This window comes from Olea europaea, chromosome 22 (genome assembly GCF_002742605.1).
Source record: "Olea europaea var. sylvestris chromosome 22, O_europaea_v1, whole genome shotgun sequence".
In the NCBI taxonomy this organism is placed as follows: domain Eukaryota; kingdom Viridiplantae; phylum Streptophyta; class Magnoliopsida; order Lamiales; family Oleaceae; genus Olea; species Olea europaea.
The window spans coordinates 5,358,967-5,373,256 of NC_036258.1; the positions used below are offsets into that span (position 1 = coordinate 5,358,967).

Genomic DNA, 14,290 nt, shown 5'->3' on the forward strand with positions numbered 1-14,290 from the left:
GTGTACGGTAAAGCACACCGAGTTCAGTTCCAGCCAAGCAAACATAGAAGCAGAGGCATTCTAGACTATGTGCACACGGATGTATGGGGTCCGGCTTCTGTCATGTCCAAAGGTGGTTCCAGGTATTTTGTTACATTTGTTGATGATTATTCTAGATATGTTTGGATTTATTTTTTGAAGCATAAGAATGAGGTATTCGACACTTTCAAGAAGTGGAAAGCAATGGTTGAAAACAGAACAGGAAAGAAATTGAAGACACTGCGATCTGATAATGGTACTGAGTATATAGATGGTGCTTTCAAGGAGTTCTGTGGTAAGGAAGGCATTGCAAGACACTGGATAGTTAGAAATACACCGCAACAGAATGAGGTCGTAGAAAGACTGAATTGCACATTTCGAGAGAAATCGATGTGTATGCGATCCCATGCTGGTTTGGGTAGAGAATGGTGGGCAGAGTCAGTTGCAAATACTTGCTACATAGTGAACCGGTCTCCACATTCAAGGTTAGATGGAGATGTACCTTACAAGGTATTGACAGGAGAACATGCGGATTATGAGAAACTTAGAATATTCGGATGCACAGCCTACTATCGCGTCAACGAGGGAAAGCTTGATGTGAGGGCCAAGAAGGCTATATTCTTGGGGTATGCGATAGGTGTAAAAGGCTATCGCCTATGGTGTGTAGAGGATTCTAAGTTCATAATCAGCAGAGATGTTACTTTTGATGAGAACTCCATGATAGCTTCGTTGAAAGCTACAGTGCCCGGTGGTGATGATGTTGAGACTACAAAGTCTCAAGTTGTTGACATAGAACCTAGAGATCAACCTGGTTCTAGGCATGTTCAAGAGGAGCATCATGCAGACACTCAAGATGAGAGTGATGATGGGCTTGAACAAGAGGCGGTTCAGCAAGAGGATGTACAGGCACATCAACAACAGCAGCTTGCAGATAACTTGGCTTCCTCTAGGCCACGGCGTACTTTCAAGCAAGTTCTAAAGTTGGGGTCAGACGAGCCTTTGAGGCACTATGGGCAGACAAATTTGGTTGAGTATGCACTCTCGATGGAGAATGATGAGCCTACCACTTTCAAGGAAGCTATTTTAAACAACAATAGTGAGAGTTTGTTGGCAGCAATGGAAGAAAAGATGGAATCACTTCACAAGAACCAAACATGGGAGGTTGTCCCATTGCTCATATGTAAGAAAGCTATTGGTTGCAAGTGGTTGTACAAAAAGAAAGAGGATTCTACCAAGCTCAGTGGTACAAGATTCAAAGCAAGGTTAGTGGCTAAGGGGTTTGCACAAAGAGAGTGAGTTGACTACAATGAGATCTTTTCTCCGGTGGTCAAGCACACTTCCATTCGGGTGCTATTGAGTATTGTTGCTCATCATGATCTTGAGCTGGAACAACTCGATGTCAAAACCGCCTTCTTGCACGGGGACTTGGATGAGGAAATCTATATGCATCAACCTAAAGGCTACAAGGTTGAGGATAAGGAACGTCAGGTATGTCGCTTGAGAAAATCACTATATGGATTGAAGCAATCTCCTCGGCAGTGGTACAAGCGATTTGACTCCTTCATGCTAAAGCATGGTTTCTCCATAAATGAGTATGACTGTTATGTTTATATTCGAAAACTTCGGGGAGGTAACTATATCTATCTTCTATTGTATGTGGATGACATGCTTATCACTTCGAAAAGTAAGGTGGAGATAGATAGGTTGAAATCTCAACTTGGTAAAGAGTTTAAGATGAAGGATATGGGGGCTGCTAGGAAAATACTGGGTATGGAGATTAGAAGAGAGAGGACGAACCGACGAATGTTCTTGAGTTAGAAAGGCTACATTGAGCGGGTTATTGCTAGGTTCGGGTTGCAAAGTGCAAAGTCGGTGGTGACTCCATTGGCTCCACATTTCAGGCTCTCTGGTAAACAGTCTCCTACTATAGCGGAAGAAAAGGTACGCATGGATCGTGTACCTTATGATAGTGCAGTTGGCAGTTTAATGTATGCCATGGTGTGTACACGCCCAGATATTTCACAGGCGGTTAGTGTGGTCAGCAGATTCATGGCGAATCCGGGGAAGGCACACTGGGAAGCTGTGAAGTGGATCCTGAGGTACTTAAAAGGTACCGCGGATACGTGTTTATGTTTTGGTGGAGATGTATGTCATATAAGTGGGTTTGTGGACTCGGATTATGCAGGTGATCTAGATAGACGACGATCTACTACTGGATATGTGTTTTGTATACATGGTGCCCCAGTTAGTTGGCGATCGATGTTACAGGCTACAGTTGCTCTTTCTACTACAAAGGCCGAGTATATGGCCATGGTAGAGGGAGTGAAGGAAGCATTATGGCTATGGGGTCTTCTAGATGATTTGGGGATTGAGCAGGATTGTCTGGACTTGTGGTGTGATAGCTAGAGTGCGATTCACTTGGCTAAGAATCAGGTTCATCATGCTCGAACCAAGCATATCGACGTCAGGTATCATTTTCTACATAATGTCATAGAGGAAGGTAATATTTCTCTCTTGTGGTTATGGGGTCTTCTAGATGATTTAGGGATTGAGCAGGATTGTGGGGACTTGTGGTGTGATAGCCAGAGTGCGATTCACTTGGCTAAGAATCAGGTTCATCATGCTCGAACCAAGCATATCGACGTCAGGTATCATTTTGTGCGTGATGTTATAGAGGAAGGTGATATTTCTCTCTTGAAGGTACACACAAATGAGAACCCAGCAGACATCTTAACCAAAGTGGTAACGGGTAGCAAGTTTCAGCATTGTTTGGACTTACTTCACATTAGTCCGTGTTGATATGCCCGAGTGGGCGTGGCCCTTCGGGGCGGGGTTGAAATGAGGTGAAGGGTATATGAAGGTGAAGGTGAACTACAGAGGCTTCATCCCGAGTTTTGGGTACGTAGGCAACCATGGTTTGAATGGTGCAGTCAAGTTTGACGCTTGCTGCTTCTTCTTGTGTTCGTCCAAAATTTGAGGTCTATCAAATGATGTACGAGGTGGAGAATTGTGAGAAAGAATGGTTGCAGGGAGGCAGGCGCCATGGCGCCCAAATTGGAAAAATGGAGTAGTGATGCGGGCGCCATGGCGCCCAAGGTTCTGCACGAAACCTGGCGCCATGGCGCCCGATTCAATTCTATATATATTGCTGTTTTCCCCTTCATTTTAGAACCGATTTTGAGAGAGAAAAAATTGCGAGAGCTTGGATAGAATTTTACAAGATTGAGGTTATTCATCTTGGGTATAAATTCAAAGCTTATTTTCTTTCTTGGGGATTAACTTAAGGCTTGTTCAAATAATCCTAATCCATTGTTCTTCATTTATCCATTGAAATCATTTCTTCCCCATTTTCTTGTTCTTGAAGTGGTTTGAGATTTTTCACATTGTCAAGCTTTATTTCTTGGACAATCTTGGGAGGTCGTTTTCCCAACAGATTGCCTTTCTGATAGTAGCTCAACATGGTATTAGAGCATCTAGTAATTTTAAATTCATAGATGGATTGTCGCAAGATATGGATTCAAGACTACTAAATGCTCTAATACGATGTTGAGCTACTTTATCAGAAAGGCATTCAAGAATCTTTATGCCACCTCCTCTTCTGTGATATGGGAAACACCAGTTTCAAGATGGTTTAGGCAAGGGATCAGATTCATTTAGAATAGAGTGAATACAATGATTAGTCGGTACAACTATGGAATATTTGGTAAAAAAAAAAAAATTTATTATTTCAGTGAAGAAACTTCCACTTTTCCCTGAAGAGTCAGAGAAATTCAGGAGAATCATATTCCATTTACAAAGGTAACCTGCAAGTAGAAGTGTAACTCTCAACTCTTTCCACAGACATAATATTAATAAATAAAGTTTTGATACTAATCACCTATTTGAAAGTTTAATCTGTTAGAGATGAGATGAATTTATCTATCTATATTTTCCCTCCAACATATTCTGTTGCGTGCAAGACAATCAATTTTTTTTTTTTTTTTATGACGGGAAAACCCACAGCCACTACTCTTCGGGTGCGCACTGGATAAACCCTCAAACTGGCGCAATAACCTGCAAATCACGCCAATTAAGACAATCATTTTTCATCAGGCGTCTTGACACATGGAATATTAATTGACAATGAAACTTGAACATAAGATCTTTGTTTGCTGAAACACCTAGTTTGTCTGTGATGGCTATCTTACAACTTACAGCTAGAAAATGAAAATGCTTTCGAAAGAAAGCATATCCCGTTTCAAAAGAAAGGAAAATAAATTCTTTGGATTCTCAATTATTTGGGAAGAAAGTTTAGTTTGACCTCAGTCTTTGCTCATCTGAGCCATCTTATCCTGCCACCTCAAACCCCTTCCATTTTTTGGATATATAGGAATATTTTCATATAAACTTGTACCAATGTAAGTTTTTCTTTTCTTTTCTTTTCCTTCTATTTTTAGTTGTCTTTTCAAGATCAACAAAGATACTATGCCTCTTTTGGTGGGAATTAAAATCAGTTTTTTAGTAGATTTTGATAAAAGTTAAAGAAATATGTGTTTGAAAAATTGTGGGTCCTATGGAGTATATAGTTAAAATTAATTGTTAGACTCTAACTTAGACTAAAATCTAAATTTTAATTCTTACAAAACAGGAGCAATAATCCCTTCTTACGAAAGGAGTAATAACCAGAATGAAAACCGGACAAGCAAAGGAATCACAAAAAATTTATAGTGGTTCACCTTCAAATTGCAAGAGTCAGATTCCCCTTCCTGCTGTAGGTTTCACTACATTGGAGAAGTATACCAAAGTTTTCTCACACTGCTCAAACCCTCAAAAATGACTATTAAAAATCATTGTTATAGTAAGATGGCCTGATCTGTATATATTCCACAGAGTCCAGCCAGAGAATGACGAGCAATGTCCAACATTCTGTCTACAATTTTCAGAAGCTTGTGAGCTAATTACATCTGATCATATGCTGCTATCCATGCAATAAGCCTAGTTTTTTGTCAAGGTAATCTTTTTTAGGTAAATCAAATCTGTCAAAAGTTGTGAAGAATAAAGTACATTTTGAATTATTTGAGTCTATTGACTAGTAAAACTTTCTGGAAATCGAATCTGATACTAGGATAACCCACTGATAAAGGAGCAGATCAAATCAAGAGTCTTGTTTCTCACTGTAGAACGAGGTGAAAATCGGAGTGACAAATGTTAGCAACTCTAACTACAATGTTTCGATGTCATAGAAAAGCTTGAATTGCAAGCACAAATACTTCTTTATAATTTACTTTGGGTCGACCAAGGATTTATTGAGTATTTCATAAATGTATTAGATTGCCCTAATATTCCTGCGTAATAAAGGAATTTTCACAGGGATGTTCTGCATGGAAGAGACGTGAGGAAAAACTTGTACGCTCCTCTGTTACACTGAAAACCTATAGATATAGCTCTCGAGTGTAAACCACGATGAATTAATTCGACTGTGCTTTCTTCATTTTTTATTGCATTTTTCTGATAATTATTGCTAAGGATTGGAAAAGTGCTTGATACACATCTGAAAGGAATCTCACAAGATAGGATTCCAATGTCCACTAGTTTAGATTTTTCTCTAAGCTACTTTTTTCTCCCAATAGACATTGAGTTTCTATATAAAGGGATTTCACCTTGTATCCAATGCATCAAGAGCAACCCAACACAAAACATTTCCTTGTAACTTCTTCATACTTCTTTCCTGTACTTTAAAAAATGTCATCCAAAGCAGATCTTGCAAGAATAGAAAAAGAAGGCTTCGCTATTCTGGAAGCGTTCCACAGAAAAAAGACGAGGCCTAATCCACAAAAATCTAATGTTCCACCACAGTACCAACCACAACAGTCCCACCTTTATCAGGTAAAACCAGACGAGATTATGAACTGCCACGAGGTGGTGCATTATCACAATGGTGTGATAGTTCAGGATTTCAATAAGAAATCTCAAGCTATAGCTCCTTAGACTCTCTTTTTGGACTGGTTTATATGTAATAGGATGAGTGTATGTGTGTGTGTGTGTACATAGTTAAGTATGCTTCCTTTGTATGATACAAATGTGGAGTCACTTATATATATGCTAGTCACCTAGCAGTTTTATGGGTGTAGATGGAGTCTGTAACGCTTTGTTATACTAGTTGAAGTATTATCAGCTTCAGTATTAAATCATGATTCTTCCACCCTTCCACCCACCCTACAAACGGAACCGATCAGAGCATGGTCCTATTAAGGCCGAAGTAGTGTCTTCAAGCCCGTTCAGTCCCTTTTTTTTTAATTGAAAAATAGCTCAGTGAAGAACACAATTTCTATTGAATTTCATCAAGAATTTGGCATATAGGGTAAAGCTAAATCATGAGATGAAATGTTACAAAAGGTATAACTGACCGTGAAATGATGTAATATCTGATCATGGTCAAGTGGCGTTCCATTAATACAAAATGTTGGAAGTCTTTTTTCCAGCTAGTTGAGTTTCCTCAAGCCTTCACTTGTTGAAATTCGGATGTGCATTGTTATCCCACCTATCTCGGGTATGCAAATAGAGTTGTTAAGGTGTCAAGTGGAAGTACGTAAAAATATGTTGACATGACACAAATTGGTTAAGTTTAACTTTACTAATGTTTCATTTTGACTTTCATTTTTCAATTGAAAATCTTCTCATTCGTATACCAAATCATTGAACCTTAATGAGTTTTTTGTTAAATTCTACAACATGGCACACGGACGAATTGTATGTTTATGTGTCCATTGAATATAAGCGGCACACATAAATAATAATTAAATGAATTTGTTTAGCATTTTCATCAATTCTTTTTTAATCCAACATACTACAAGTTTACTAATGTGTAGTACGAATTATATTGTAGATTATAATCCATTAAAATATATGTATTCCATTATAACAAATTATCCCAAGTAAACAACGTTATGAGTAACAACACCATTATAACTATATACACAAATAATATTTGTCAACTACAAAAATGGTTATAAAAATGCAACTCACCAAGACATAATATTTAAAATATTTTTTATTTCGTTTACCGTAAACACAAGTTTGCATATAATTCATTACAAGAATCACATCAGTATGTTACAAATTCTAAATTGAGGATTTTACCTAAACGTGGGGACTTAAGTGATCACCTGATTTGTTTTGAGATTGAGCCAGTTTATGGAGACGAGTATGGATTGAATTCTTGAAGTGAAACCGAAACTACTCATATTGAGCTACCTAATTAAGATCAAGGAACATGATAAACATGCATTTTTTAAACGTATGTAGATAAGTAGAAGCGATTTATATGATCACATGTAAACTTGAAATCTAAGCACACAAACCTTACTAATAGAAATAAATGGAAATAAAAATGACAGAAGGGAAGTTTTAAAAGAAATAAAATAAAATTAGAAGACTAAAAACCATTTATTGGTATGTATAACTCACCACACATCTTGAACCGGCCGTCAATATTACAAACCTGTAATTTTTTAAATTTCACTTTTCAAAGACTTAATTTTAATAATTTGGCTCAGTTAAATCATCGATCCTCATAAGTCGTTAGATTAAATTGTTCAATCCGACATAATTCACCTACTATGGTCGACCAACTTGTAATCTAATTTTTGGATAACCGAATCATGTTAAAGCATGGCCCGCTCAACCAGACGCCTCCAATTGTCACCCCATTTTTCCTACAGACGAGATAGGGGAACATAATGATTAACATAGGGGTGATCGAATACACATACTTTGGGGTTCGAGAGTATTATTTAATTCACGTGGTATCCGAGCAATTTGTGAGGGTCAATCACCCAAAGTGTCTAACATTTTCGAGTAAATTGGCATTTTCCTTTTCCCACTTCTTCTAATTCTAGTTTTACTTTACCTTTATATTCACTTTCTAGTTTAATTTAGGGATGGTCACTTCGTTTAACCTTGGTTAATGTATTTTAATTTGTTATAGACTCATCATTTAAATTTACGAAATATTTCATTCAGATCAATAATTTAATTTGACTTGCACTTTTTAATATAGTGCTAATTCATTGAATAGTTACAAATTTTAGTTAAATTCTACGACTTATCAAATGAAAAATTAGAATGTTCACTTAAAAATTGTACGCAAATATACGGAATCGATAGCTCAACCAGATACGGCTCCAATTGCTACCCATTTCACACTTCTTCTAATCTAGTTTTACTTTGCCTTGTCATTCATTCATGGGTAATTATAGTGATCACCAATAAACTTTGAACTACGTGTAACATTGGTCAACGAATTTTAGAACCTGTTTGTTTGAGCTCCATTAATTTCTTGTAATGTATTATAAAATAGTAAATTGTGTTGGAAAAATTGGTGATTTGTGTGTAGATTTTTTTTTTATCAATTATCTTAAACAATTAGACAACACAAACATAATTCGACAATAATATAATAGAAATTGAGAATAGAAATCAAGTATTGGGAACCACTTCGAGGACGCTATCCTAAAGTCGTGTTGCCTCCCCCTTTCGTGCAGATTTTTTCGACACTATACGACTTCAAAATAAAATTCACGTGACTCTCCTTTTATGGACACGACCATAGGAAATAAAGAACAAGCCTCACATCAAGTTGCCACAAAATATAAAAATATAGTATAAAATGATTAGAAAGTAGTATGAAAATACTAGAAAGTATCTTTTGTGTTTGATTTGTTGTGTGTCAAAAAATGTAAAATTCACCTCCTTTATAGTAGAAAATTCAACCATCTCATTAATAAAATTCAACATAGGTTACAAATATAATAATGTGTTTTAATCTTTTGTATTGAATCTAAAAGAAAACTAAAACTGAAAACTTGAAATTAAAAAATGAAAACTAAAGTTTTAAGATTCTATTAAAAGTTTTATAACTTATTTTCCAACAAATTGATGGGAATTGTACGCTTAAAAGAGAAGGAGAAATTTTTTTTATTTACATGAAATATTATTTTTAATAAAAAATGTGTGATTGAAAATGAGTACTGTAGAAAAATAATGAGAAAAATGGAGCTCAAACAGGAGCTTGGTTTGTTTTAGACTCCTTATTGAAATTTACAAGATGTTTCATTTTTAGATAATTGATTTAGAATCAATTTGACATGATTTTTGAGAAGACAAAAAGAGCCTGTCATAAATGTATGAATAATTACTGAGGACATGCACAACACGTGTGCCTAAATGCACAAAATATCTGGGATATGATGTTGTATTTGTACTATCATATCCTTTCATAAATTTATGAATAAATGACAAAAATTACTAATTTGGGAACCAATAAAATTGTAATTCCTCCAAATTAATCGATGACACATGTGTATATTTAAGTCACACAAAAACGCATCAATCTTAAAAAATACATTTTAGAAAATTTATGAAGTACATTTTTATATGTCAATTGTCCACTAATTTTAACATCATTGCATTAGAAGCAAAAACCTTGCTAAATAATCTCTCGATTTAACTTTCATTTTTAACCGAAAAAAAAAATTCCTAAATGTTCATGTGCCAAATCATTGAAACGATACATTTTAGTTATATTCTACAACTTAATTTATGAACAAGTTGAACGTTGACACATGAACTAGTCGATAAAAATGAGTCATTAGTTAGGTGGCTATTAACCCTTCATTTCCCCATAGTACCTTTCAAACACGAATCCCACCTCTCTTCCGATCCATCTTCAAAATTTGGAAGAATCGTGGGTCCCAAAACAACTCCATCATCGCCTTAAGTAATAGCTCCAGCCACAGAAAGATCGAGCTTCACCGATCGATTCTAAATATTTATATGTAAACAGAGCAAAAATAAAAATCGGATAATAATCTCATCAGGTACGTTTTTTTTTTTTTTTTTTTTTTTTTTCCGATTTCCCAATATCTCGTTTTCCTTCTTTCTAATCTGCAATTTATTTACAGATCTTTTCTTTGATCAATTCCCTTTTAGTTTTCATTATTTATCAAGGAATCAAAGACAATAAAAAAATAACTACAAGTAAGGATGAATTCGAGTTCTGGAAAATCTAATAACAAGTCTCGATCAATGAATGCTTTTGATTTCGATCTTGGGATCGGGACAGGACGCCCCAAATCCTTGAATGATCAGAAAAACCGGACTTCCTCGTACACGCATTCAAGTGCGTATTCGAAGCCCAGTGCTGCACCGGCTTGGACCCATAAACCTGTGAATCCTGTCCAGTCTGGTGGATCTGGATCTTTATCCGGTCCGACGTCCATGGTGGGCGATATTCTCGGGAAGAGCTGGAATTCTTCGGCTCCGATGAAATCTGGTGGCTCGAGTATTGGGATTGTGAATGGTAAGAACCCGAATTTGTTTGGGGATTTGGTGAGCTCGGCAATAGGCGGCAGCAAGAGCAGTAGCAATGTGCCTCTGAAAGACGCAGCTCCAACCGCAAATAGGAGCACGTTATCGACGGGAGGAATGGCTGATTCATTGCCCAAAATAGGCAGTTCTGTGAAAAATGGTGGGAGTTCGGGGACTAATGTTAGTAATAGTGGTGGAACTGTGGATTGGGATGGAAGCTATGTAAGGAGTTCGAGTCTTGGTGGTGGAATGGCCGATTCATTGCCCAAAATGGGCAGTTCTGTGAAAAATGGTGGAAGTTTGGGGACTAATATTAATAATGCCGGTAGAACGATGGATTGGGATGGAAGTTATCTAAGGAGTTCGAGTGTTGGTGGTGGGAATCCTACTAAGAGTCCAAATCTAGGTGGTCCGTCTATGAAGAGTATGGCAGGAAGTGGTGGCATGAGTTCAAATAAGGACCCTTTTGGATCTTTGTTTGATTTCAGCTCCAAGCCAAGTGGTGGTATGAACTCACAGAATAAAGGGACCAAGAAGGGTGGTGGTGAGGACGAGTTTGGGGATTTTAAAAATGCGGCTCCAAATACGAGTGGATCGTCATTTCCATCAAATGCTTTTCCCACAACTAATAGCGATCCGACGGGTGATTTTGGGTTTTCAAATTCCCATTCACAGAATCAAAGTCAACCATCGGGGCAATCTGTGGGGGTAAATGACTTTGACGCATTGTTTTCTTCTTCCGGTGGCAGTGCAAGCCAGAGTCAAGGATTTGAAAGCCAGCAGTTTTCAGGGGGTGATGATTGGGGTTTGGATTCAGAATTTGGAGGGCATGATACCGGTGGGACCACTGAGATTGAAGGGCTTCCACCCCCACCTGCCGGAGTTACTGGTTCGTCTGCAAAGACGAAGGGTATGGATAACTACAAGCAGGGGCAGTTTGCTGATGCTATCAAATGGTTGTCTTGGGCTGTCATTCTTCTTGAAAAGGCTGGCGACGATGATGGGACTATGGAGGTTTTAACGTGCAGAGCTTCTTGTTACAAGGAAGTTGGAGAGTACAAAAAGGCTGTGGCTGACTGCACAAAGGTATGATTGTTAAGTTAACTATGTCAGCCCCTAATTTCTGTTTATCGAATTAATTTGTGTTGTCTATGGGGACCTGACAATTACAATGAAGCTCAGCATTTGGAATGGGAGGATATAATTTTTGCTCGATTCAAAATTATGTATGTTCTAGCCCTTGTTTGGCCCCCAATATAATGAGATTTTGGAAATAATGTATTTTGAAATAGTAATTTTTGAGAGAATGTGTGGTTAAAATAGAAGAAAAAGTTTTTGGTTTACTTATCATATTATTTTATTAGAGAATGTTTGGTTGAAAAGAGGGGAGAGAGAGAGAAATGTATTAAAAATTTTAACGGGGCCAAACAAGGACCTAATTATTGCTTCATATCATATTGTAGGAGAACTTTAAAGATAAGTCATCTATCAATTCCTGGAAGATATCTGTATAGATTGCTAATGTTATTCAGAGGCCTTGTACTATTCCAAATTGAACAACACTTCCATACTCATTTGACATCAATGGTTAAATTGTGAAGAGTCGATAAAGCTTACTTTTAAACTATGAAAATATTTTCATTTTCACTTAAAAGGAGATGATAAAGCTTGCTTTTCGAATCTAGTCTTGCTGTTTCTGCAAGTAATTTTTGTAGAAGAGTCAATTATATTTTTTCACCAGATCATAAACTTCACTAGGCTCAGTTTCCCTGCAACATTTGATTTTTATGAGTTTTCCTGTTCCAGCTTTTATAATTGTCAATATGCTCCTTAAGTATGGGACGTATTGATCATTCTTACTCATGTATCAACATTTATCATTTCCTCAATTAATTTCCTACCAAGGCATTTTGTTTGGTGGCATATTGCAATTTAGCTCCTGTTTGGTGGAGATTTTTTTGATAATAGATTTTGTGAAAAGTGATTTTTTTGGAGAATGTGTAGTTAAAAAGTTGGGAAAAGTTATAGTCCACGTTTAAAATTATTTTATTGGGAGAATGTGGTTGAAAATGAGTTTGGGGTCGGGGGGAAAAATGAAGTTGAGAAAATGGGGGCCAAACAAGGGCTTGGTGACGAACTACTTAGATTGCCCTTTCTGTAATTTTAGTCAAAAGTCCCTCTTCTTTTATATTTGCGATATATGCTTTGCCTTCTGTCTCAAAAATGGAGTTTATGATGTATGAGTTAATTGGGCTGTGCAAAGGAAGTGTCAGATTGTGGATGTCCTAATATATTGCCAATTGCTTTTCTACTAACACTACTCCATAGTACCTCCGTATTTGTGTTGTGTCGTCATTTCATTGGTATTGCATTGCCTATCAGGATAAGAAAGGTTCATAGGCTGCATTATCTTTGTGCAGGTGCTGGAACACGATGACTCAAATGTATCTGTCCTCGTACAACGTGCTCTTCTTTATGAGAGCATGGAAAAATACAAGCTTGGGGCAGAAGACCTCAGGAGAGTTATGAAACTGGAACCTGGTAATAGAGTTGCTAGAAGTACCATTCATCGTTTGACTAAGATGGCTGGCTATTAGAGAAGCTCCAATTGATATTCTCTCTTTACCTCCCTTACCTATATGCGCGATATCATCATTGTCCCTCTTGATACCATAAGATGGAAATCATTTTTCAGTATTTCTTGGAAATATTAGTACCGAGTCGATTGTTGGTTGCTAGTGATTACGTACTGTTATACATCCTGATTTATACTTGCGTGTGAAGGGGAGAGTTGTCCATTTTGTTTCTAGGATTGCTTTGTAATGACCATTTGATAGCTCAATTTTTTTCCCGAGTGATGTTTCTTGAATGTACGGTAGATTTTATTTGAAGAGTTTGGTTGTGTAAAAGTTATTTTTGTAAAAAATTGAGTAAAAACTTACTTTCTAGATATAAAGTATAAATTCGAGTTAAGTTACATAGAAAATTAAAGATTTAACCATTAATCGCCTTCTTTCATTGTATTGAATCTTGCGTTATGGGAAAATGGATGCAAATTGTTGGTGGAATAGTTGACTCAAATAATGGCGTAATGCCTTCCATCTAACAAGTCTACTCCAGTTTTTAATATTTTCTATACATCTATAGAGACGAAAGGTAAGACTTTTTACATTACTAGTCAACATTGAATTTGCATTGTACGTTATTATGAAATGTTTTATAAATTTTGTAAGTGTAAAATTTGAATATGTGTGAATGTTAATTAATTTAGAAATAATACTAGAAAATATATATGTGACAATGAATGTTAAATCATTTAGTTAATTTCTAATTAAGTAAAATTGGATGTTCATTAGCATATATAGACACGAATAATAAAATGCATTCTTGAATGTGAAATTCTAATTAACTTATAATTAGAACTAATAGTATTGAAATGCATAAATGAAGATGAATATTAATTAAATGAATGTGATATTCATACATTAATGAAAGTACACAGGTGATATGAATATGTCAAATATATATGTATAATCATGATAATTAAATAAATTAAATACATATTGAAAAATGAAAAGTAAAGTATTATTGAAATAATTGAATCATAGTATGGTTAGATTCGTACAAAAAATAATTCTTATTTGAAGTGATATTTAATATATTATAGTTATAGATTTTAAATTAAAGTGTTAAAATCACAAAATAACAATGCTCGATCCTTATTTTACATTTGTTATTATTTAATCAGATAGCTTGGGCTCTTAAAATATGGCGTCCTCCAATGAGTTGACATTTCCCTATTGATCTAGATTATTTCAGGGTACACAAATCATTTTTTAAGAAAACTATACTGAGTTCTTGCATTGTGAAACCATGTAATATCATACACGAAAATAATCTTTCAATTTGTGAATCATTATGTTTA

At 36.1% G+C, this 14,290-nt stretch overlaps 1 protein-coding gene across 2 annotated transcripts; it reads left to right on the forward strand.

Moving 5' to 3' along the window:
- The first annotated feature begins 9,670 nt into the window (after positions 1 to 9,670).
- On the forward strand, positions 9,671 to 13,338 carry LOC111371496 (keratin, type I cytoskeletal 9-like). Of its 2 annotated transcripts, none has more exons than XM_022993524.1 (3): positions 9,671 to 9,875; positions 9,988 to 11,451; positions 12,786 to 13,338. In XM_022993524.1, the coding sequence occupies exons 2-3, from the start codon at positions 10,042 to 10,044 to the stop codon at positions 12,960 to 12,962; spliced, it is 1,587 nt and encodes a 528-aa protein (XP_022849292.1). In that variant the 5' UTR covers positions 9,671 to 9,875; positions 9,988 to 10,041; the 3' UTR covers positions 12,963 to 13,338. The 2 variants fall into 2 exon arrangements, with proteins under 2 accessions (XP_022849292.1, XP_022849291.1); XM_022993523.1 differs by having other exon boundaries at positions 9,672 to 9,875; positions 9,960 to 11,451.
- Positions 13,339 to 14,290: the final 952 nt, after the last annotated feature.